The sequence below is a fragment of the Colius striatus genome, chromosome 8 (assembly GCF_028858725.1).
Source record: "Colius striatus isolate bColStr4 chromosome 8, bColStr4.1.hap1, whole genome shotgun sequence".
NCBI lineage: Eukaryota > Metazoa > Chordata > Aves > Coliiformes > Coliidae > Colius > Colius striatus.
This window is the reverse complement of record NC_084766.1, coordinates 14,091,522-14,117,568: the sequence shown is the minus strand read 5'-3', so window position 1 is coordinate 14,117,568 and position 26,047 is coordinate 14,091,522. Positions and strand designations below refer to the sequence as shown.

General features: G+C 45.3%; 1 protein-coding gene across 1 annotated transcript; it reads right to left on the bottom strand.

The window, feature by feature from the left end:
• Positions 1–7,017: 7,017 nt before the first annotated feature.
• On the bottom strand, positions 7,018–25,259 carry TSPAN15 (tetraspanin 15). The gene is made up of 8 exons (XM_062001323.1): positions 25,133–25,259; positions 19,692–19,877; positions 17,732–17,806; positions 15,573–15,668; positions 13,910–14,026; positions 9,875–9,922; positions 8,392–8,508; positions 7,018–7,913 (listed from the first exon to the last, which is right to left on the bottom strand). Exons 1-8 carry the CDS (start codon positions 25,226–25,228, stop codon positions 7,761–7,763), a joined length of 888 nt encoding a protein of 295 aa, XP_061857307.1. The 5' UTR covers positions 25,229–25,259; the 3' UTR covers positions 7,018–7,760.
• Between the last annotated feature and the right edge of the window lie 788 nt (positions 25,260–26,047).

The following is a 26,047-nucleotide window of genomic DNA, read 5'->3' as shown; positions in this document are numbered from 1 at the left end:
GGGGCAAGGGGCTCCCTCCCCTACATGCACACAGTGTCCCAGAGCCCCAGCAGCTTCTTGGGTTTTACCAGCACCCTTATCAGTTTTCTTCATTATCACGTTTCTTCAAACCTACTACAGCTCCTTCTGGCATCTTGCCCCAGCAGCTCACAGGTAGTGGCACTTTTTTGGAGGTCTCTGGCTGTGACAAAGCTCCTGTTCTCAGGAACACATCATCCAACATCATCTGACATCCCCTCGCCCCAGCAGCTCTGCCTCCCTCCCCCAGCTCTTCACCGCAATCCCCACCATTTTCCACCATCATTTAAGTTTCTGAAGTAATTTCTTTTTTCTTTTTTGTCCTTTATTTTTTTTTCTTAAAGCAAACCATCTACCATATGTTCTCCCCTGAAAGGGGTAATTGTTAACAGATCATTAAAACACCGTGGCGAGTGCTCTGAGATTCCTTCCCTCAGTCTTACGCATTATCCTGTCTCTGTCACCCTTTCAATGCGGCTTTGAGGGCTCTGCTTTTCTAACTTCCTTCTCGGGGGAGGGGAAGAGAAGAAAAAAAAAGAAGAGAGAAAGAGCCACTAAAGTGACCCTCTTCACAGCTCTCCTCCTTGCTTTTCAATGCCTTTTTTGACACTCAACAATAACCAGGGCAGGGGCTGGCATGCCGCCGCTGCTGCCACTGGGCTGGGGGTGGCAGGGCCGCATCCTGCCACAGGGTGCACAGGGTAGTTGGGTTGGGAAGGCAGGATGAGGTGTGCCAGTGGTGCTTCAATCACCCCGTGGGCATTGACAGCTTCTTCTGGGCAAAGGGACCACTCAAAAGGCATATGCCATCCATCCCAGTCCCTTTGTCTGCACTCCTGGGGCTGCACGATGACCCCCTGATACCCACACACATCCCAGGCTCATGTAGAGAGTATTTCTTACAAAGCTCATTTCCTCAGGTAGATTTGATGTTTTTAGTGGCACAAACACATTTTATATGGAAATGAGCTGACAGCTGGCTGGGAACTTAACTAAGCCCAGAAGTGGAACTGTTTTGGGAGGCTTGGACAGTTCACATCCCTTTCATGGAGAACAAACACTATTTTGGGAAATACCAAATGGGCAACATCACATCCCAGACCACTTTTAGCTGAGCCACAGCTCAGGTGAGCATAGGCACAACACCAGTGTTTGTTGCCTTTGCTGAAACAGGAACCTCCCCAAAGCTGTACCTGCATGTCTCCCAGCCTCACGTGCAGTGAGAAAGATGCCGGAAGGGCCGTGAGCATCATTAGCAGCAGCAGCAGAACTGTTCAGGGCCCTGTTTAGCAATGACATTTTGCAAGTAACATGAGCCAGCAAAGCTACATCAAGCCTGGGATATGTCTGATGCCATGGCAAGCCAGGGGACTGAAAATCATCACCTTAATCTTGGATGCCCTGAGATGAGCCAGGAGGGCTTGCAGCTGCACAGTGCCTCATCATGGAGAGAAGTATGAGGAGCGACCCAAGAGAGGGAAAGGCACATCCCAACAACAGTTACATATGCCCAATTCCAGCATGTTGGCTGACAAACTCACCATGAGTAGCAGCAGAAAAGGTCTTGGGTTGAGGGACATCTCCTCGCAGGCTCTCTTGTGATGGGAAAATCAAGGCTCTCAGAGATCACATTTATGCTTCTCACCTACATCTTCTCTCTTTCCACTATGGACTTGGCCATTTCCCCACAGGACTGTGTTCCCTGACTCACCATAGCCTGCAGCTGAGCTTTGGGCACCATTTGCACCTCTCCTCTGGTGCAGGTATCTCTCCCAGCACTGGTACGAAGCCCTTTGAATTTACACTTACCCATCCCAGCAGAGTGCTTCATGTGACCAGTGAATGCACAACACCTGCACTGTGAAAGATGGGGAGGGGGTAGCTCTCCCAGTCAGCAAAACCCAGTCACATTTGGAAAAACCCAGAAACTTCAAAGCCCTGCACACAAACGTCACAGAATCACAGAACGGTAGAGGTTGGAAGGGACCTCTAAAGATCATCCAGTCCAACACTCTGCTAAAGCATGTTCACCTAGGTCAGGTCGCACAGGAACACATCCAAGTGGGTTTTAAAAAACTCCAGAGGAATCTCCACACCCTCCCTGGGCAGCCTGTGCCAGGGCTCCTTCATCTGAAAAGCAAAGAGGTTTCTCCTAATGTTCAAGTGGAACTTGCTGTGTTCCAGCACGTGCCTGTGACCCCTTGTCCTGTTACTGGCCACCACAGATAAAAAGACTGGCCTCATGCTCTTGACAACCGCTCTTCATGTATTTGTAAGTGCTGATAAAGTCCCTCCCTGAGTCTTCACTTCTCCAGGCTGAACAGCCCCAGGTCCTGCAGCCTTTTCTCCTAGGGGACATGTTCCAGTCTCCTGATCATCTTTGTAGCCTTCTGTGGGACTCTCCCCAGAAGTTCCCTGTGTCTCTTGAACTGAGGAGCCCAGAACTGGACATCAGGCCTCACCAGGGCAGAGTAGAGGTGGAGGAGAACCTTCCTCAACCTGCTGTCCACACTCTTCTTTATGAACTCTAGGATGCCATTGGCCTTCTTGGCCACTTCTCCAAGAGCTCCAAGCACCTCATTGGCTTTGCCAGTGCCTGTACAAAGCTCCAGGAACCTCACAGACAGCTCTTTCCTCGGTCAGGTGCCCGACCCCAGCCCATTTAACCCCCTAGCTCTTGCCCTTCAGCATGTAAGTTTGTCTCAGCACCCTCCAAGCTCCCCATGACATCATTACACACATTTTAACCCAGCAAGCTGTACCCGCCCAAGCAGAAATAGACGGTGCTGCTCTGCTTTGCTCCAGACAAGGGACCAGCCTCATGTGGTTCCCACTGTGGGGTGAGCAGGGGAAGCTCCTTGTGCTTCCCCAGGCAAAGCTTTCCCATACCCAAGACCTGCTGCAGGCAGCAACATCCCCCACCCATGGCACTGACTTACAAGAAGTCTCCAGGAAGGGCTGAGCATCATGATGGTTTTGGATCTGTACACCAATATCCAACACCCAGAAGCATGAAGTGGTGTTTCCCTGGTTGTGCACATCTCAGACAGATCCTCTCCTCTCCTCTCCTCTCCTCTCCTCTCCTCTCCTCTCCTCTCCTCTCCTCTCCTCTCCTCTCCTCTCCTCTCCTCTCCTCAGCAGCTTTCACCTACTTCTACCTCTTCACCACAGAAAAAAACTTTCCATGGAAGAAAAAGTACCTCCTCCAATGAAAAAGACAGGACACCCACTGTCCCAAGGGAATTTACCAGCTGCCTTTGCCAAGGGCTCTTATCTGTGAAGCAAAATATTAGTCCTTATAGCTGCAGAGACAGACTTCAGGCCAAGAGTTGAACCCAAATAAAAGCAGTACTCCCATCCCAAGTGTGAAAACATACCAGGGCTGGGTCAGTTTTAAGCAACACAATGGATGTAATTTTGACAAGCTAAGGAGCAGTACTGCTTTCACCCCACAGACAAAGACGCCACCCTCTCTCCCGCCCCAGAAAAGCAAAGGCATCAAACAAGGATGCTAACCTACATGTGCCACCAGCGTGCCCGAGGGTGAGCTGATCTCCCCTGCCCAGTAGAGCCCAGATGATCCTAGGCAGCTGGAGCACCTGCTCTCTGCAGCTGAACACCCACCAGATTATTTGTTCCCAAGAAGCAATTTCTGAACCCTCATGAGTACCTTTTAACAATCAGTTTGTACAGAAAAGCCGTGAGCACTGGGAAGTCCCAGTGAAGAAGTCCTTAGGAATACCAATTGGCAAAACTTGCGGTCCTGCTCTGGAAGAGGGGTTGGACTAGATGATCTTTTGAGGTCCTTTCCAACCCTTAAGATTCTGTGATTTAGCTAAATGGTTTTTAGATGTTAAACACCGATGGTTTTGTCCCTTTGGTTGGAAATGAGCTCATCCCGGCTCCGAGGCTGCTTTTCCAGGCCAGGTTGGAACAAACAGCTGCATTTGGAGCACCCTGCTTTGCCTCACAAACGATGCTAAGTGCTCCAGAGGTCTGGGGACAAGGAGGGATTTCCACATTTGGGAGGGATGAAGCCCGTGGAAGCTGTGCCTGACCAAGGGGGCTCCTTGGAAGCAGGGAAGGGGACAGCGCCAGGGGAAAACCTCAGTGCCGGACAGGCACGCAGAGATTTGATTCACGCCGAGCAGAGGTTTAGGGACTGCCTTGTGATATAGCAGAGCCATACCAGCAGAGGGAGAGCTGCTCAGCTTTTCTCCTGCAGGACTGCCTCGCCTACCATCATCCCACAGCACGTCCGTTTGCCGGGCTCCAGCCAAGCCCTCAGCGTGCCAGCGTGCATCGCCCAGCTGCCGTGCCAAGGCTGCGCCGGGATGGCCCAGAACCATTTGAAATCCAGAGGTAAATCTCTACTTCTACCTGAATGGTGAGAATTCTCAGTGCAAAACCCCTCAGTGTTGCTGTAGTGGCAATGACCCCACTCCCTGAACCCACAAGGGAGGGAGAGAGGTTACATTTGGTATCACAGCCCAGTAGCTCGTCAGGCAGCCTGCACTGAGTTGTTGCAAAATCCTTTGGTTCCTTGGTCACTGATGAGGCAAATGCTCCACACAGCCACCCCACGACAGGCAGGTAAGCCCTGAGATGCAGGGAAGAGAAAAGGCAACAGCTGCCCAACATTTGCAGAGGGGAGAGTGAGTGTTCAGGGGCACAGGGAAAGCAGAAGCATGCAGAGGATGAACCATGGGAAGCCCACAGTTTTCAGAGCACTTTAAAATTACACACACACACACCCCTCAACCCTGTAACAGTTCTGGGATTTCTCAGAGTTGCCTTAGGCTTTTAAATAGCAGGCAAGGAGCATTTTTAAGAGCAGGTTTAAGGATGCATCTGCAAGGAGTGGTCCAGCTGTGGCTGCTCCTGCCAGGAAGGCAGGGATTGAATTAGATCAGCATTCTTCATCCTTTTTAAAGTCAACTTAAAGCAGCTGCCTGAAAAAACCCAGATGATCTTTGCTAGTGTGGTAAAAATCAGACCAGGATAACATTTTGAGTATGGTCCTTCACAAGGTTCCAGAGGAATTGCTTGTAGACACGGGCATGTGCATATTTAAAAAGAAAATGCTGGCAGCTGGGTCAGTGATGCAGCCAGAAATGAGGCACAGGTTCACTGATGCTGCACCACATCCCCACCAGACCTCACTCACGTGGATGAACTGGGCAGGACAGAATACAGCCCCACAAGCTCAGTGGCTCAGGATAAAACCAGCTGCTTGTAAGCACACCAAACACCTTGTGCATGCTGCAAACCCATTCAAAAACCTGTACCAACAAGATGTGGCACACTGAGAAGAGCCAAGCTCACACTTAAGAGCAAATTTACACCCCCACTGCTGTCCCTTCTCATCTCCCACAGCTGCATTCCTCTCCCTCCAGCTGCCTCCTGATCAGCATCATCCTTCCTTTCGGTCACCATGGGCCAGTGAAGTGAAAAGTTGTTTCCTCAGAGCTGAGGGAATAAGAAGGGTAAACAGAATTTAACAAAGTGTTGATTCAAACAAAACAAAAACCAAATTACACCTTTTTTTAACCAAAACATGGTTAATTCGTGATGATCAGGTAAACTCTCCCTCCCAACACTGGATGACAGAGCACTGAGAATGGTTGGAAACTTAGTACAGCCCACAAATTTCCTTGCTAAAGGAGAAGTGCTTCCTGGTATCCCCAAATACCCACCCTGTATCATTTAAACCATCCAAATTTTAACCACATTTCCACATCACCTTCTCCTTTCCTGGCTATCTTGTTCAAAACACCACAACATTTAGAAGACACTATCAGGAGAGGAAGAAAAATATCTTTTGTCATTCCTTCCTCTACAGTTCATTACAGCCTTCTGGCCATCTCAAATTTGAGCTAAAGGCCAAGCCACAGCTCAGTGATACCTCAGCTCCTGCTTCTTTCAGGTCCCATCTTTCCAACCCACTCTCCACAAAAAACTAACTTCAGCTTTGATCTTCCTGGCCTTCCCCAGCAGTCTGCCTGGTTCTCCAAAGCTGCTCCCTCCTTTCCCTCTTCCTCTCTTTGTACACAAACCCATCCTTAAAACACACCTTGCTTCTTAACTTACCAAAATACATTACTCAGGACAGAGAGCAAGCAAATGTCGATGACAATACGGAGCAATGAAATATGTAACCACACACAAGACCTGACGCTAGAGAGTGCTGTGTGGGAAACAACCTCGCTCTGCGGGCGATGGGCTCGGCAACACCGTGAGAGCTCTCTCTCCAGACACCATCAGGAACCCTGAAGAATTGGATGAGTCATTTTTTGGCTCCTGGGAACACACAAAGCTTCCTCAGAAATCCTTGGTGAGGGCAGAGAGCTAAGCAGCAAACAACAAACAATAAGTCTTGAAGAAAGCAGAACACGTGTCCAGGATAAGGAAATCACAGAAAGAGAGAGAAAGAGAGAGAAAGAGAGAGAAAGAGAGAGAAAGAGAGAGAAAGAGAGAGAAAGAGAGAGAAAGAGAGAGAAAGAGAGAGAAAGAGAGAGAAAGAGAGAGAAAGAGAGAGAAAGAGGAAAACCAGCAAGGAGACAATAGTATCAGATATTCCTCTGTGTGGCTTAGTGGAGTGTAAGAACACATTCACAAAACCAGGACATAAACCAAACCCCCTTTAGCCTCATCCTGAGTTTGTTTATTTGAAGAACCGTAATTGTTTTGCATTTTGCCTGTGAGCCTGGCTGAGGCTGAAAAGACTGGAGAGAAGTGTTCAGGACAAAGCAATAGACAACAAAACCCCCAGAGCTCTCAGTGACTTCCCAAGTATTGTCTCCAATTCACTAGGAGAAGCAAGTGAGGCCTTCAGTGACTGTAAAACCCCATGGCAAGTCAGCACCAAGCCAGAACCACAGCTCAAGGTATTTCTACCTTTAGATTCAGTGTTTGAGGGCCAGGGTTAACTTAGGTAAGAAAACAAAAAGCATTTTAAACAACATCTTTGTGCTTTTTTTTAAAAAAAGAAAAACCAAACAACTCCTTGATTTTATTTTGACAAGAATAAAACATCTCAACATACAGAACTCCAAAAATAAAATCATAAATCACCTAGTTAATTTACTAAAGAGGAAATATACAGTACATACAAGAATCAGACACCTTGTAAGCTGATAAAAAAGCCAGACAGTAACAAATTGCATTAAAAATATATCAAGCATTACCTGACTGATTCAACACTGGCATTCCCCCCATTATTAGAAGGCACAAAGACTGAGCAATGAAAGTGTTCAGCATCACATCCATTATTGTCAGTAAATTCATCGAGATTAGCAGAAAAACTTTATTAAACACATGTTTAATAGTCACCATGTCGATTGCTAAGAAACCTTTTTCTTGGAAGAAGTAAGAAAATCGAGTGGGAAAGGACAAACATTTCAATACGATATCCCAAAGGCGCAAAGGCTCCTCCTACAAACCTACTTTTCAATCTTCTCAGTTTTCCCAGCTGCGTATCACACAATCACAGAATAGCAGAGGTTGGAAAGGACCTCTAGAGATCATCTAGTCCAACCTCCTGCTAAAGGAGGTGTGCGTAGATCAGTAGTATCACTCAGCTGTGGTTTCGGCTGCAGACACACCGAGAGCGACGAGGCTGTGGGATTATCGGCGCTGCCAACCCACCACCACTATTTGCAACCGCAGTCTGTAACAGCCAGCACAAACCAGGACAGGTGGCTGTGCCTTCTTGTTTTTAACCCTATTTGAGGTTTCCAAAGTCAGCCCGGGTAGCACATGCAGCAGCCAGCTCCTGCAAAGTCAGGGGCAGATCTCTGCCCTGCTTCTTCAAACAGTCTCTCGCTGAGCTTGTGCTCGGTGATGATGTCTTCCACCCGAGTTATGTAAAGCAAGGATAACAACACCCCCAGGAACTGTGAAAGGAAGGGGCAGCTCTAGTTAGAGATCAAATACTGCTTGTCTAACCCTTGTCGCAGCACTTTGGTACATACACATCAGATATATGGGCAGGTATGTGGCATACAGACAGACCAACTCACATGGTGATTCTTCTTTTTATACAGTGGTATAAAAGCATTGGTTTTGTGAAGAGCCAATACAGCACAAGAATTTCCACCCCTGTGCCTTGAAGCATTAGAAAGGCTCAGTGGACACAGGTATCGGGAAGAAAGGACCAGAAAGAAAAAACCCCAAGCATAACCAAATTAACCCCCCAAATGCTGCAACATCTCACAGTAACACTACCACTGTTCCCAACCAGAATGCCACCTCAGTTTGGCACTTCAATTTCAATTAACATATGGTAATTAAATACAGTCAAAGAGGATTTTGCATACTGTAGCAACATATCAGACACTCCCTTTAACGGATAACACACTAACCCCTTCTTACCTGGGGCAGCAATATGCCAAGCAGCACACCAGCCATGATGCTGTAGTTGTCCAGAAACCAAATAAGCACTGCATTCGTGCATCCTCGGACATAGATAACGTGCTGCACGCTCAAGCGCTGCAAAACAACAGCAAACATCTAAACAGGCATTTGCACTGGAGCGGGATACAGGAACACATGACAACTCAAAAATCAGGGAGGCAAACTTGCTCCTTCTTCCCCTCTCTTTAAACACACTGAATTTAATAGAGACCTCACCACCAGTTCTTTTGCCTGCTTTTAAGTTGTTCCACAGCTCAACAAGTTATGTTATCTTTTTAAAACCATTTTTGGCAACTGCTTCCAAAAGAAATGCATCCAGTTCTCATTTAAGACCACTTGTTAAGTAGAGGAGTCTCTCTAGCTTTTATCTCTGCTTACAAGTTGAAAATACAGCAGTGGAAAAAATATAAATTGCGACCCAAGTGCTTTGCAATAGAGTCTAAAAAGGGCAGGAACAAGAGGATTTCAGATTCAGTCCCCCAAGCTGCACTGCACAGTGACCCCAACCCATAATATAGAAAGCACTTGAGGCTGCAGAGAGTCCTAAGCAGATGAATGAGGTAAAGTTAAGCATATGCTGAAGTGCTTTGGGCGTTAGAGCCAGGCTGGAGCATTTAGGTGATTAAGCCATAAATCAACGGATCTAAATGAAGACAGGTCATATGTAAAGATAACCAGTAATCCCAAAAACCAACAACCAAAGCTGGCATTGTGTGCCAAGTGCCTCAAATGAGCTGGGGAGAACAGCTTTTGCAGAGCAACCCCCCACACTAGCACTCCTAAGCTAGGAGTGGAGAACTCACAGCAGATCCAATTACCGATTTCCCTCCTTAATCAGTGTGCAATTAGTGTCTCCAGCCGGCAGTCTCTACCCTGGAGTGGCTGGGGCTATTCCCAAGAGGGAGGACTGAAGAAGGAGGCAGCCCCATCCAGCTCCTGGAGGGAGGAGAGGGCTGCCAACACAACCTGGCAAGTCCTGCTGCTCTTCCAGGCATAACTGTTAGAGCCTTAAAAACAGAACACCCACTACCAGGACACAAAATACGTACAAACAGCTAAATTGGCACGACCAAGATCTATTTTACTCTGTGAGAAACTTTTACTTTTAAGTATTAAAGGCTTTCCCCAACTTAAGTCACTACTAAAAAGTGTGAGAGCAGCTTTCTTGGCATTAATTGTGAAATTAGCCTAAGGGGGATGAGCTTTGCTTTATGCACATCAAACGAGGAACTGTGGGAGACAAAAAGCAGGGAAGATACCACAAACAAATAAGATTAGGGGTTTTTTTTTAAATGTATGAAAGTTATTTCAGGTAAAATAATTTTAATTGCTGATTTAACTGTCTGGTAGATTTAAGCACGCTGAAGACAATTTTATAGCTGACCAAATGAAAACATGCAGAGAAGCCCTGTCATGACAGGGTGAGTAGTGGCTACATTACCTCTTGGTCAATGGTTTTGTACCCACACATCGTGTTGATAATGCCTGTCTGAAAAGAAAACAACAACTGTAAACTGTAGCAGAAAACAAAATTCACCAAGAAGTTGTCTCTCTTGAGTTCATCCAGCTCATATAAAAGCAGCAACAGGGTTACTTCCCAGTCCAAACCTGGTTTCTTCCAGTAGCCCCAAGCGTCAGATTTAGATAGAGCTCTGTGTAACTTTACAGAAATCAGTATTGCCAGTGTGCCACAACACAAACCATTTGCACCACACCTATCCAGCCAAACCAGCGTGGCAGCAGAAACCAGAGAGCTATGACAGAGCTGTATGCCACAGCTGCTTCCACAGAACCACAGCTGGGTTTAATTTTAAGGCCTTAATAACTTAATAAATCTGATAAAGAAACCCAGGGATTAACAGAGCCATCGTGCCACCACGATGACAAATTTAAACTCAGAAATATCTAAATCCCAAGTGAAGTCCAACACTATGAATGCTTACATGAACATTTTACAATGTCAAGTTTTCTGTCATCTGTTTTTCCTATATCATTATATATTTGAATATTAAAATAGTATCTATTTTACCAGACTGAGTGCTTGCATTCATCACAGATTACTGACACATTTTCTGTAGCCACTTAATATTTCACCTGGCCTGGCAAAGCTAACCTGAAAATACCATCCTTCACTAACAAATCAGCCTATGTAAAGCTCTCCAGCACCAAAGGAAGCCATGAAGAAAGCCAAAGACGTGGAAGAACAAGAGAAGACTGAAAACCAGCTGCTGTGTGGACATACCCTCCCCGAAAATTAAAACAAGATGTAGAAATGAGATTTCTAAATGCTGGTGGCCTCTGAGCGGGAGCCTGAGGTTCCCAGGTCACCTTCCCAAGACAGAAGAGGGATGTTTGCAAAAGATGGGCGTTACAAAATGGCAGAAACATCAGTCATGGTCAAATTCTTCTGTCCCCAAAAAGCCCGGCTCTCACTTGAACACACAACTGGCTGATAAACAAGGCCCAGCGCCTTGTCCAAAAAAAACCCATTTCACATTTGTGTTGGGAAAACGTCAGGGCTACCCATCTGCCAGCTACAGGTAAGAAATACTTCTGGGAGGCAAGTTTGCAATACCAGGCATCAGCACGTTGCTGTGTCTGCTGTCAGTGATTTCACATGTATAAATTGCCCGAGTGCAGCTGTCCCCAAAATACGTGGCCACAAGGAACATGCTCGCATCACTTAAACACAGCATTCGCTAAAAGGACATCGGGGCACAAGAACATGTAGGCAACGGAGATAAATGCCTTAGAAACGGAGGCTTATAGGCATTTGGGGACTCATTTTTATCTGCTACATTAGTGTAAGCCTTTAATAAACACTTCAGCTTAAAAATAGTCCCTTCAGAGCTCCCCCAGTACGAGCCTGGCGCGTGTAAGCACAAGGCTTTTTCAGAGGATCAGAATCCAACCTCCAACATTAGCAGGAGTTTTCCATGACTACAAAGCAAATGAGTAATCACAAACCATATCTGCAGTTTTCCAGGAAAGAAACCAGCCTGTATTTGGAAGCATTTGTCAAACATACAAGATTTATGCATCTTCTGGATGGGTTTTTTTCCCCTCTGAGGCAGCTGGCCATGCAGCCACAGGGTTAGTGGCAGCCCGTCGAGCATGCGCCCATGCCGCTGCGACTTCACCAGCAACACCCGTGGCAGCCTGGGGCAGCAAAGCCTAATGGACTGCAGCACCTTGTTTCAACAGCCTACCCTTAAATAAGCAGTTTACTTGTCACTTTGGGGCTTCTCCTCACCTTTTGATTAACTTCCCTGAGCATCACCCTTTGCAGGCTACCTTTAGGCTGCAAGCAGTCTCACCTACCCCTCCCCACTTGCCAATGAAGAATCTGGAGCCAGCAGTGTGCCCAGGTGGTCAAGACCACCAATGGCATCCCGGTCTGTATCAAAAATAGGGTGACCAGCAGGACCAAGGAAGGGATTGTCCCCTTGTACTCAGCACTGGTGAGGCTGCATCTTGAACACTGTGTTCAGTTCTGGGCCCCTCACTACAAGAGGGGCATTGGGGTGCTGGAGTGTGTTCACAGATGGGCAATGAAGCTGGTGAAGGGTCCAGAGCACAAGTCTGATGAGGAGAGGCTGATGGTGCTGGGAATGTTTAGCTCAGAGACGAGGAGACTGAGAGGAGACATGATCACTCTATACAACTACCTGAAGGAGAGTTGTAGTGAGGTGGGGGTCAGTCTCTTCCCTCTAGTAATAAATGACAGGACACAAAGAAATGGACTCAAGTTGCACCAGGGGAGGTTTAGATTGGACATTAGGAAGAACTTATTCACTGAGAGGGTTATTAAGCATTGGAATGGGCTGCCCAGGGAGGTGGTGGAGTCACCATCCCTAGAGATATTCAAAAGACACGTCACTGTGGTGCTGAGGGATATGGTTTAGTTTAGTGATGGGCTTGGCAGTGTGAGGTGACTGGTTGGACCTTAAAGGTCTTTTCCAACCATAATGATTCTATGATTCTATGGAGATGCCAATGAGGAATATACTCCCTGTTTTCCCTGGAGAAGTCTTTATTTTAGCACTTTCCTGCCTGACAGGGTTTGCACTTGAAATCCTCAATGTGTTTGATTATTTGTACCACAGCCACAAAGGCACCTGGTGTTTTTAGTTACTGGTTATTGCAATGCTTCACCTTTTCACAGTACTGCTGTACTTCCACACACATGGACTAACCTTTTAAAATAAGACTTCAACAGAGAAATGAGACCTATGGAAAACCACCAGTATTCGAAATGATCACTAAAAAGCCAGATTACTCTTTGCTAGGAAGCTCTGTCTTTCTTAACCATCATCTGAGTGCAAAATGCTCAGTGTAGCTGGGGATCATCAGATACTATTTTCATATACACAACTTTCTTATTCTCAAACACCTAAGACTTAAAGCATAACAGTTTAGCTTTGGTTTCTGAGAATAAATCAAAGCTCAACATGGATTTAAACAGACTCTTTCTCATACACAAAAAATGTGTAAGTATACATAACAAACACCTCCATACTATACACATTTCTCAGCAACACCTAGCAGGAATACTGGCACAATTATTTTCCCTTTGTGTAATCAGACAGCCACGCTCAAGGCAGAGATTGAAAGGGCAACGCACAACAGGCAGTGATAAGCTATTCATCTTGAGCACTACTGTGTCTGCTCTTACACATGCTCAATTTCTCTGTCTCATGTTCAGATCAAAACCCAGCAGGGTAGGGACTGCCTATATTGGTTTTAAGTTGGGGAATAGTTCTTTATCAAATTCAGTATTATATCCATCTCTCAATTGAGGAGTGATGAATTAAAAGTGTCAAAATATATATACAGCATGTTTACATGGAACTTAATGCCTGCTCCTAATGCTGCCAGCATCAGTTAACACCAGTTCATCGTAGACTGAGAAACTGGTCCACACTCCAGCAGGGTGTCCTTCCAGCGAGGATTTTACAGGGTGGCAAGGCTGGCAGTTTTCAAGGATGGGTTAGGGCAGAGCACAGCACCTCCAGTCTAGACCTGCACTCACAAGGATGCACTGACTCTGAGGTCGTTTGCCCACATCTTTGGATTTTCTGGACAATAGGGCTGTTCATTCTGTTAGGTTTTTCATTCTCACAGCAGCTGGTGCACAGCACTCTAACCCCCACCCACAGAACCACTCGGGGCCCAGGTTTCCTAGCAAAGCTGGATCAGCAAATCCAAGGAAAAACACCATCAAAACCTCATGTTAAGCCATGAAGTTAGAGGAGCTCCCAAGATCCCCTCTGTGTTTCTAGGACTGTGTAGTGGGCAATAAGACAGATCAGAGCCAACACACCTAATCCATTATTCTCTCCTTTTCAAGCTGTCAAGATCCCTGGATATATAGCTCCTGGTTTTGAGAGGGACCCATTTTCCTTCTTTTCCCCTCAGACTTTCTACAGTAAGGTACCCTTGCAAGTGGCAGCAATGTTGAGCTGCCAGGACTTACCTTATTTGTGACACAGCAAGTGTAGGGCACCCCGCAGGCCAGCGGCCCCGGCGCCGCACAGCTGTGGTACACGTTTTGGGACCAATCTCTATAATCTTCCCCTCCACAGCATTTAAACTGGAAAAAAAAAAAGAAACAACACAAAAGGTGAAGGAAAATAAGAGAAAAATTGGATCTTAAAGGAAACCCTTCTACTAACTAGAAAACAAAGTAAGAATAAAACAGTTTTAAGAGCACCGAGCTACCCAGCAATTCTGTCATTTTAAGGTGCAGATGAATGTATATCAGACACAACTGAAAAGAACTGAAGACACCACTCATCAATCTACTGCTCAGGATGCTAAAGTACTTGGTGCCAAGTTCCATCTCCCAACTTTTCTGAGTTGAAGGTTATCTTTTCAGGTCTGGACATCACAAAACAATGTTTTTACATTCACTCCATCTCCAGCTGTAACACAGTACTACTTTTTTTTTAAGGATTGTGACCACATTCCTTAACGAGTCCAAAAGACAGAAGTGCTGCTGTAAGGCACAAAAGTAATCTCACCAAAACATTTTGGGTTTAATTTAGTAGAACTGAAATAACAGTAACAAATATTTTAAGTTTACACTGCATACAAGTAACAGTAACTTCAACAAATACTGTATGTTTACACTGACTTAATACAAATACTGACTTTGTGTTTCAAACAAAGGGAAAAGGAGCGTTTAATCACTAAAATGTATATTTGCTTGTATGTATACATAATTTTGGGCAGTGCACGGAAACTTTAAAGCATTATGAAATCTAATGACAAAATTTCCTCAGGATGGTTTGCTTTTGACAGACTTTCCATGCTGACTTTGTTTTTCAAAGCAGGCTGCCATCTCCATAACGATGTCATAAAAAATACATATCATTTCCTAAGTGAACTCTTCTTTTTTAAGCTCATTCTTTGGTGTGGTCACTGACATCACATGGGCCCTGACATCACATTGCTGAACGTCTTCTGCTTGTTCTACAGTCTGAACTGCATGGCAGAACTCTTCAATAATCCCATAAACATTTCAACACACCAGTTTTAAAAAAGAAAAGAGGCTGAGTCAACTACACGTACCATTAAGTAATGCTCAGCTGGGCTCCACACAGTTTCTGGATTTTAATGACAGGTATATACGCTTCCACAGGTGTTTCCTGTGAATAACCACCTTGTTAAAGAGCTTGCTGTGTGCCCTCAAGTGAAAACACAATGGCCCAGGTTCAAACAACCTAACTGCCACCTAATCTCTCCTTATCTGGTGCCTCCTGTTAGGAAGATGCTTTTGAACGTCTCTGACCAGCCAGCAAAAATGAGAAAGAACTTGGGTGGAATTTAGGCTAATTTGTCTCACCCTATCACCCCTCATGTTTGCAGAAGCATCCAAATCCCACCTACCAAGACAAAAGGTGCATTTTTGCTGCTCGCTTCCTTAGTGATTTAGGGAGCTTCACATGTTAGCTGGGATGCTGGAGGAGCCCTGACTGCAGCAATGCCATAACAAGTGACATGTGAGATCTCATCCTTCCCATCAATAACAATTTGGTTATCGTATCACTAGAAAAAAAACTAAACTGTCACTAAGGACCTGTCACATCTCAGCACTGAATTTGTGCCAGGGGGAAAAAAGCAAAACCAAACCAAACCTGCTTTTGAACAGAATCCATGATGTTCTTGAAGTCTAAGTCATCATAGTAATTCTCAATTCCTCTTCTAATATTATCATTCAAAAACTTGATTGTCTAGAAGGCAAAAGTAAAACAAGATTCACAGGTTAAACAGGTCAAAACAAAATTAAAAGAGCAGGTTAAAATGACAAGTGTAATTGACAAGTACAAAAGGAAATGTTTTGGAGACAAAAAACCCTACGGTTAAACCAAAATAAATCGTAGCACAGTCCTGTGGGGACTGACCACCCGTCCTCTTTGAAGGAAGAAGCCTCACTGCTGGTGCTAACAATGCACCACGTTTTCAGCAAAGTGCTGCTTCTCTGAGACTCTCCAACCATCTCCCACTATCCCTAGGCAGCATCCTTCCCACTGAGCACTGGGGATCCCCCTTGCCATTTGGGTGGTGGGTCTTGGCACTGTGTTCTGCCCCACACCCTGGGTGTCAAGAGCTAACTCTGTTCCTGCTCACCATCTTCCAGGGATTTTATTTTCCATTCATTTTATTTTCACCATTCTATTTTCCAAGGAGTCCTTAATTGCCAGATGAAGAGCTTTATTCCACATTAACTGGGGAAAAAAAGGCACATATTTTACAGCAGTTGTTCTGAGAAATATGGCAGTGGAGTGGTGGCAGATATAAAATGGTATCTCTCTAATTTGGCAAATTAGAAAATAAATAAAATGTTTTTGAAGTTCAGAAGTTGAGGCAAAATGAGTACTTATTTTTCAACACCTAGCACAAGCCCAGGACAGCAAAACCTAGTCATAACCAGAATGTAACAACTTCCTTAGCTGGTAAAATGATCAAAGTTAAGTCCTTACAGGTCAGAGGGAAATCTGAAATGCACCTACTCATTTTGCCAGTATTATAGACCACACCACTTCAAAACAAAACAGAACAAAAACTATTATCACATTGGTGATTAGAAATAACTTGGGATTTTGTAGGATTATCACAACTGGCCAAGAACCAATGGCAGCAAACACCAACAACTGTTGTGCTCCCTGTATCACCTCATTTAGAGGCAACAGATTTGAGAAGGAAATAGAAAAATAAATGGGGGGGGGAGGAAATCCTTGAGACATGCAAACCAAGTAGCACTTGAATAGAGCTTATTAACCTCAGCTTTTATTAAATACTTCCTTCTCCTCCCCATACTAACCCCAGCTTCTCCATTAACCTCATAAACCAAGCAAAGAAACCTGTCTCTGAGCATAGCTGTCCTGCTCAGACAGGACAGCGTGTCAGGAAAATATTTACTGTACAAATCCCCCAACAATGCACTTCCTTTGCCCAAAAGTCAACAGTAGCTCCTCCTCACCCTCTCAGCAAATACCATTTTTGGCTTTTGCTTAATCTACTGACAACCAAATTCTCTGCATCCTGTGATGCCCACGCTGCTACACCGGGCAGGCTGACCTGCTCCCTTTGGGTTTTTTAAACAACATATGCAACACAGTATGTATGACTGTGCAAATAAGATCAGTAGGATTGCAGTGCAGAGGGAAGAGTCTAATCATTGAGCTCCTATTATGCCAGATGAGAAAAAAAAATAAAAATCAAAGCATAGAAATCTAGAGCTTGTCATAGTGAACACATTTATGTTTTAAAGTATTTGTAACAGGAAAAAAGAAGTCTGTTGCTTTCTGTTTAGAAAAAATAAGGTTTTTATACAGTTACAACATGCTTGTAAACAATGGGGTCTCCTACAGAAATTACCTATGTTGCTTATATGGGCATTATGGATGTTCTTTAGGTAAGGTACAACATTTTTCCACTAAAATATAATCAAGTCTAGAGCTGGAAACTTCCCAAATTGTCAGTTTGAGATCCAGATGGCAAATCAGAAGAAAGTGCTTTGTAATACATGAAGAGCCAGGGATACATTTTGCCTGTTGAACACATGCTTAATTATCAGATTTTCCTCAAAATCTTTAATCTGGAATTCATCTCCAGAAAAGGGGGGCAAACCCACCCACCCCGAAACCCAAAAGGCCACAATAAGTCTGGACCTCCATCTGTTCGTGCTCAGGTGACAATTTCCACACCTTCTATTGGCTCAGACACATAGCTATAACATCATGGACTGTGAGTAATGCTCTTGGGGATCAAAACCCAAAGGCAAGCAGCTCACCTGGTTTCTGAAGATCAGGGCCACCACCCCACCAGTCAGCTCAATCAGCAAGCAGATACCAAGAATGTACATGAACTGCAGACAAACAATTGAAAGTGAGTCCTTAAACAGAACAAACTGCAATTATTCTTTCAATTACTGTCCTTGAATCTATAATATTCAATTGCCAACATACTTGGCTTTCTGCACACAAGATGCCATCTTAAAAAAAGATAGAAAATTATGGGTTTGTCCTTATAAAACCATTCCTGTCACCAGAAAACCTTTTATCCTCACTTGAGTCATTCTGGGGTTTGCCCAGCTGGCAAACACTTTATTTTTCTACTTTGAATTGACTCAAAACCAACAGATGCATTTATCACACCAAGATGCTTCTCTCCCCAACAGCGTCTCAGAGAAGCATATTAATGGATTGCTACAAACCACACCACAACTTTTACAGTTTTATGATTCCTACAAAACCAGTACTTACCTGCTTGCTTTCATTTCTTGGGTAAAGCAGTGCTTTAAGATAACCCAAACCACCTTCTCCTAATTTGACAGTGTTAAGTGACAATGTTGGGCTTGGTACCTTTTAGTGTGTGGCTTCAGAAGAGGGAAGAGAGCTCTACTGCATTATAAAGCCAAGCGAGCACAGAGGCACAGAGCATAAATAGGGCTTACTATGCTCAGTGGTAAGAAAAAATCCATCTGCTGGCTCTCTATTTACTTGTTTTCATGTGTATGTATATACAAGTGCTCAGAAATACCCTCATACACGGCCACAACATATGCATCTGTGACTACTTATCCCAGCACATGCAAGATATGAATAATGTGAAGAAATCCATAGCAACATCAGGAGATAGCTGCAACGTGCCAGTACTTGGAATATCTTTCCAACTCAAAGGGTTGTTTAGGTAAAAAGATGGCTGTTACGTGCATTTGAGTCTGCTTCTTAACAGTGAACTATGTCAGGAAAGAAGTTTTAGGATCTCTTGTCTGAAAATAATCTGTAATGCTCCAACCTGAATGTTGGTTTAATTTCTATGCTCTCAATGCCCAGTATCAGTGTCACAAATTCACCAGACAGATATCTTTCCTCCTGCTAAATCTGGAACCAGCCTGAGGAGCAGAACATCAGAGATGTTCCGCATGTAAACACCCTACCGGGTTTGCTACCACAACAGGAACAGAAAACACCCTCAGCCTCAGACGAGGACACACGAGCGTGCTCAGAGTGAAAGAAGCCACCACTGCCCAAAGACAGACTCTCAAATTCCAGCATAATCTCAAAATCCACAGTTGCTCCCTGCTTTTGTCCTACATAACACATCACATATCCAGCATTTCTTTAGACTGAACGGACATGAATCCCAGCTTCCTCCGGGATGAAACAAGAAGCGTTTGGAGAACCATCAGAGACCACAATTCCTCTCTGCCCTTTAGGTCCCAGCAACCAGATTCACAGCCTTAGGAAATCCCCCTGTACCAATAGGGAGAAGCTGCAGTTGCACTTGTCTTCTCCTCCAGCCAAGGGGCTGCAGTATTTCCTCTTCTCCATCACAGTTCCCCTAAGGAGGACATGTGCCTATGGCATGGCCTGAGCAGGGAAAGAGCACGCACTGTGGTGCCAGGCTAGAGTCAAATAGTATGTCAACAGCTGAGTTTGCACAAGATCCACACTGGCTGATAATAATTCACATTCCTGACTGTTTTTCATAACGCCCTTAACTATTGGAAAGTGCCAGGCTCTGACCCGTCACTGGCAAGACAAAATACTGCTGCTCCCTGATGGAGGGGCAGACCACAGTTAGGATAACCACTGCCATAAAGCAGTCTCACATTTCATTAAAATCAAAAGAGTAACCTGATTAAAGTATTTTTCAGTGCAGACATAGTTATGGGTATGAATTCAGGGGAAACTGAAAAGCAAGAGCAATGAGCCTTACAAATTAAGAATAAAAAATGCAACACTTACTGCTTGAAGAAGGCATAAATTGTCTCTTAAAGAGGCCAATACACCCACAAAAGATACCAGGAACATTATAATTCCCAAAAGAATTAAAATAATTGCTGGGGCTAGAAAGGCACTTTCTAGAGTTTTGTACTTCTGTCTTTCAACTTCTGCATAAATCCCAACTGCGAGGACAAGGGCTCCAATCACCTGAAACAGAAAAGAGCACACGTTAGTCTTTCACCCAATAAACAGATGACATTTTGTGAGCACACACGAACCTGTGACTACTCACTTCAGAATTAATTATAAACAATGAAACACTCAAAGCAGAAGCTGGGATTAAAAGGAAAAAAACACCTCAAAGACTAAAGCAGAAAAAAGTTGAGTTAGAAAAAAAACACTGAGATTTATTCATTTAAAAAATGTACTTAATAATGTTTTAACATTCTGGAAGTTAAACAAATGGAAACATATGTCACTGGTTGAAATGTAACTTACTACTCATCTGAGATCACATATATTACACACGAGCAAATGCCATGGCATTGGTATTCCTCCTTTGCTTATCTGCCTGTCCTCTTTCTGTGTGTATATGTACGTCTATATATGACCCTAACATAGTGCAATTTCCAAACCACTCTGCAATGCACAGATTTCTATCAGCTCCTATTGTATTTAAGTTCAGTAAACATGGCCAGATGTATCCTATACCTCCACTCCTCCTGCCACGAGGAAAACACACCAGATTAAAAAACAACACAATACAAACTCAGAGATCTCCAAGTTTGAAATTACATCACTTTCCTGAGCACTGTCAGATAAAGCTGACAAGTGAAGCAAGAAGTGATTTATTTCATTTTAAAAGGTAAAGATATTTAAATCAAAGTAATTACAGCTAAGTCAAAATCACTTGGTGTTAAACCCACAGCACGCTGCAATTTGCTTTGAATTACGCTGAACTTGGAGGGGGGGAAAAAAGCCTAAACCACTTAATCACCAAAGTGCAGTGGAAATCATTCCATCGCAGTGGAAAAACTTTACTGCCAGCTCCAACAGCCAGGCACATCCTTGGAGAAGAGCCCAGATTCAAATCAATCATTTTGGCAATATGATAAAGCAGCATTCCCCTTTTCTGACCCAACAATTCCACAGTAACCCCAAGCATGCTCCCAGCACGCCAACAGCGAGAAGCACGCTTGTCTTAAATATAGGAAGCTTTTTGATCTCACATGGTATATCTCAGACAAAGGTCTATTGCACACGATATCCTTAGTTGCAAGATCATGAGTGCAACAGTTGAAAATTTTTACTTATGGGATATTTAAAATAAGTAACTATTTTAGGAAATCACAATGAGGTTTTCTACAGGTAAGAATAAAAAACCAAAAGGATGTTTCATGAGGAATGCCACACCGTTGTCATTTAAAAATTAAATATCTTAGAAGGATTCACCCATGAAAATAAATATACCAAAGTTAGTTAAAAATCAGCTTAAAAATTTACACAACCAAACTGAGAGCAACTCTCCCTCTGGCAAATTCAGAAATTGTACTGATTCTGGAAGGCAGGTGAGAAAGTAACGACGGACAAATAGCAAATGCCCAGATTTACCATTTATATGCTTCCACTGTAAAACTGTAATTAAGGGGTTTTTGCTACTAAATGGCCCATTAGTAGTGTTAGCTTTATTCGTTAGAAAATGCAATGATTTGAGTATTAAAGCATAAATTACTTTTCAAGCAGAAGACAACATAAGCAAATCAGCCTGAAATTTTTAAATACAGATAGAACAATTGCGTAAAGGGTTTCAAAACCACACAAAACAACTACAGAACATAAAACTGGTGGCTGTACACATATGTATGATTCGGAAATGTTAGTAGTTCTTTATTTTTTAGGTAAAAAAAAACCCACAAACAAATAAAAAACATAACAAGAAACCACTAAAAAGCTGATACCTTTGTGTCCAGACCACATTTATCCTGCTCAGAAAGCAGAGATAACACAACTTAAAGATAGACTCTTCTGCAAACACTAAAACACCTTTAACAAGCTCAATATTTGCCTGGTAGATGCATTGTTTAGAAAAATTTTTAAAACCACAAACACTGGACATAAACCACAGAGACTGAAGTTCAATGGAGATTATCTAAATTTCAGAAGTGCGTTGTTTCAAGACTAGAATGCTTTATTGAAATGTCTTTCCTAGCCATAGTTTTCTCACCAAAACATTCAATTTAAGGTGGTCTTCAAAGATTCAAGGGTGCCTGTGAGTAGAAATACAACATACATTCCCACATTAACAGGTTAAGATATGTATAGAAACATCTTTACATGTGTCTAATTAATGTAGCTTCATCCCTTTCCAGCTACATTTTGCTCACGCCCTCTCCAAGACTACTTCTAGCATTTTATGTGTACAAGAAGCTTTAGTCCTGCCTTTTGTTTGCCAAAAACACCTCGACCAAAACAAAAAAAAAACCAAACCAAATTGCCCCTTCTTACAGCTTTTATTGCTCTGAGGAGCAAGGTGGCCAGCATCACACCCCTGACAAACAGGATTAAAGCTCTCTCGTGACGCACTGAGGTTGAACTAGAGGCCTGTCACCACTCCTCTGCTCTTCTCTGGCAGTGCACTAAAGCCATCTGCTCTGAAAGGCTTCAAGATACCAGACATAAAAATTATGATACTCCCCAGGAAGAGGACTCCAAAATACCCCTGTAATAAACAGTCCCTTCAGCAATCCTAAATGAACAGTTCTGCAAAATGTGGCACGCGGAGGGCACATGCCCACAGAGAGGTGGGAAGGCTGCATGGGAAAAGGATGGGGAACAGCATCAGCTAGCAAATAAAAGACTAAGACTGACCTATCATATAGTAGACACACACATGTATTTCAAGTTTTATACAGATTCTGAAGCATAAAAGACTATTATTGGGGGGGGGGGAAGCCCACCTAAGTACATAATTCAGATCTTCATTCCTTACAAGCAGGATTTCAGCTAACTTAGCAATCATCTCACCCGTTGTCTCTTCTCCAGGACTGTGCTCTCCCTTCCCGTGAGCCAACTTTTACGTAGATAGCTCCCCACTATCTGTACTGTTTACATCCTGCATTCCTCACAACAGCTCCCAGTTTGGCAACTCAGACTTGTGTCCAGAGGAAAAATTAACTGGCCTTGATTCACACCAAATGAGTACTCACCAGCAAATAACAGAGACGTTCCCTGGGGCTTTTGCACACAGAGTTGCTCTCCCCAGAGAAAGGAGAAGCATTTATTTATAAGCAGTAAGGTTAACCCTGTACTCACAATATTTATTCTTAAATAAAAGTGACCACTCAACAACAGCACCTTCTGTTTAAAATGCTGGAGGTTGTTTCAACCACATGAGAAAAATTACATGACAGCCTCACGCACCAGCAAAACAGTTGCCTGGAAAAGTTAGTGTGTCACATAGGTTTTAGAAAAGCTCCGGGTGACACAGGAGGACACAGCAGTGACCGGGCTGGTAGCAAACATCCTCTCTGGGATTCCCACCGATGCTCTCATTTCCTTTCTGCTTTTGGCTGATATTTAGTTCCTGGTGATTTTAAACAATCCTGGTGACTTGAATCTGGGTGTTTATCACTCACGAATGTACCAGAGGAACGCCAAGAAGCAGGGAGGAAAACAAATAGCCTCAGCATCCTATACCTCAAAACCCCAAAAAGAAGCAAAAGCACACGAATCACTCAAAAGTTAAGCAAGGCAATGCTCCACAGCCAAACTTTACATCCACTTACATCAATTTATTTACAAGGAAAAAAAGGTCAGTGAGACTCCCACAGCTGAAAATCGAGGCAGCCCACTGGTATTTACAGCTACTGAGATCTGCTCTGCTAAGCCAGAATAAAAGACAACTTCGAGAGCGAGCCCCACGCACCGGACCTCACACAATGCAGCGTGTGTTCAGCCCCACGGCCGTGGCACACTGCCCTGCACCAGCCCACCCCAGAGCAAATGCCATCAGCCTCATTCCTCCCCTTCCCACAGCCCCATTCCTCCCCTTCCCACAGCCCCCCGATATCACGCCTGACACACAGAGCAAACCAACTCCCCAGCAGAGCCAACAAATGGAAGCTCTTGCTTACAAACAAGGGCAGAGTATTGAAAATCCAGAGCAAGCCAAGACAGAGAGTAAATAAAATCCTCAGGCTGCTTGAAAAAAACCTTTATCCTCCAGGGGCACTCAGAGAAACATTTCAGAAAGACTCGTTTTTTTTGCTGCCAGATTAATTTTACATCCCACCAGCAAGGGCTCTTGCTAGTAATGGAAAACACAGAGCAGACAACAAGCACGGTCCTTCATGAAGGACATGCTGCAGAAAAAGCAGTTTGACAAAATAACGCCACATATTTCCCTTTCTGAAAACGGCACCTGCGGAACAGCTGCTGTGGAGTCAGACAGGAAACATCAGGAGTCTAAACCTGGGGTTTCCCTTGGTTGGTTTGCCTGCTAAGAAAGCCAAAAGATACCCAGGAACCCAAAAAGTCTGAATTACACCCAAACGCTTTGCATTTCAATTTTACTCGTCTTTAAATCAGCTTTAATCACACACCTACTATCAAGCCTTCTCCCACGCAATACACCAAGAGCTTTACGCTCCCACCTTGTAAATAGCACGTTTAGTAAGACAGGAACGCAGACCAGCAAAACAAGAGCTTAAGTGGTGTTTCAACTGAAAGAGACAGAAAGCAACCCCGCCTAAGCATCTCATACATCCCAGCCTGGAGCCAGCACAGCCAGGCAGCATCACTCCGCTACCCCGCAGCCTAAAAACAAGCACCTTTTAAATGACGGCCCTTGCAATGAGCCCCGAGGGCTCCTTTCAGCCTGGGGAGTACCCGGGCAGGGCAAAATTGCCACAGTTGAGAAGTCGGTAGTAACAGTCTGCATTCAAAAGCTGGGACTTCATGACTTTCAGGGGGACTGCACGTGGGTTTTCCCTGACACCTGGCTGAGGAAAAAACTCCACCTTTGAGTTGTAAAGCCCCGCAGTATCACTGAGCCAGGGCTCGGGGAAGGAATTATCCCGTGTGCTGATGACTGACTTTGTAGGGCAAAGGCTTTGTTTGCCCCGCTCCCCTCGGGCAGAAAAAGGAGGATTTCGATGCACGCATCAGTGACTTGTACCTGCCAAACTTTCAACCCCTACCAGTCCCCATCCTCCAAAACCAGTTTGCCAGTGCCCGGGGAAGGCCGGGGAGCTGCACCCACAGATACAGGTGTGCCGGCGGATTGCAAAACCCCGCTGCCTTGCGCGGGAGGGACCCCGCGCCGCGCCCGGCGCCCCGCGCACGCCCCCGGGCTCCCCGCCGATCCCCGCGCCGCGGCCGCACGCTGGCCCGCGGCCGCACAGCCGCCCGCCGCCCGCCGCCCCCGCCGCCCCCCACGCGCGGGCAGCCGCCGCCGCCCTCACCCAGAACGTGGTAGCGTAGACGATGAGGGTGATCTTGAGGCAGAGGTAGGACAGCCGGCCGCAGTACCGCACTTGCTCCGCGTCCCCCGCTGCCATCCTCCCGCCCCGCAGCACCTGCCGCCGCCGCGCCGCCCGGCCCTCCCGCCCGCCTCCCGCCCCTTCCCGGCGGCCCGTGCCCGGGGGAGGGAGCGGCCGCTCGGCCCGGCGGGTGCCGCCGCTTCCGGGCGCGGCCGCGGGCCCGGCGGGGCGCGGGGGCAGTCGCGGGGAGGGGGCGGCGAGTGGGTGCCCGTGAGTGGGTGCCCGTGAAGGGGCTCGGAAACGCTGCCGGCTGCCGCACGTTCGTTGGGGTTTTTTCCTTTCTTTTCCTTTGCAAGCGCCTGGTAACCGCGGGGCTGCTCGTTCAGGACTGACCCCGCAGCTGGGAACGGCGGAAAAAGAGGCTGTAAGAGCACATATCGCTGCTCAGCTATGTGAGAGTGCTGCTGGAGCCCGGAGCACTCATCCGCAAACCTCTGCTCGTGCCACTTCAGACAAAAACACATCACCGCAAAGCTGCTGCTTAGGTGATGGTGGTGGTTTGCTCAACATCTCTCCAAGCGGAATCCCTACGCTCTCCAGCTGCACAATTAAGCAGTACCAGAGCATTTGCCTTTCATCATAACACCCAGGCGATGGCACACGGAAAAAAAAGGTCCCATCCTGCAAATAACATCCCCCCAACAGGCAGAGGTCCCCGGCCGTGCTTTCTGCTTACACGGCCATTTCGTCACGTCCCGCTGCCCCGACAGTGGGTCACTGTTGCTTCTCACACAGTGATCATGAACTGCAAACGCCATTCATGCCTGTGAGAGTAAATAAGCCCTTTCAAACTGGTACTGCTGCACTCCTGTCCCACAAAGGACTGTTTTTTCCTCG

Coding starts and splice junctions, on each gene's coding strand:
- TSPAN15 (XM_062001323.1), bottom strand. CDS start 25,228: ATGGCAGCGGGGGACGCGGAGCAAGTGCGGTACTGCGGCCGGCTGTCC. Junction 15,669..17,731: donor CCCTGATCTTCAGAAACCAG/GTGAGCTGCTTG, acceptor TTTGCCTTCTAG/ACAATCAAGTTTTTGAATGA. Junction 7,914..8,391: donor TTGGCATATTGCTGCCCCAG/GTAAGAAGGGGT, acceptor TTCCTTTCACAG/TTCCTGGGGGTGTTGTTATC.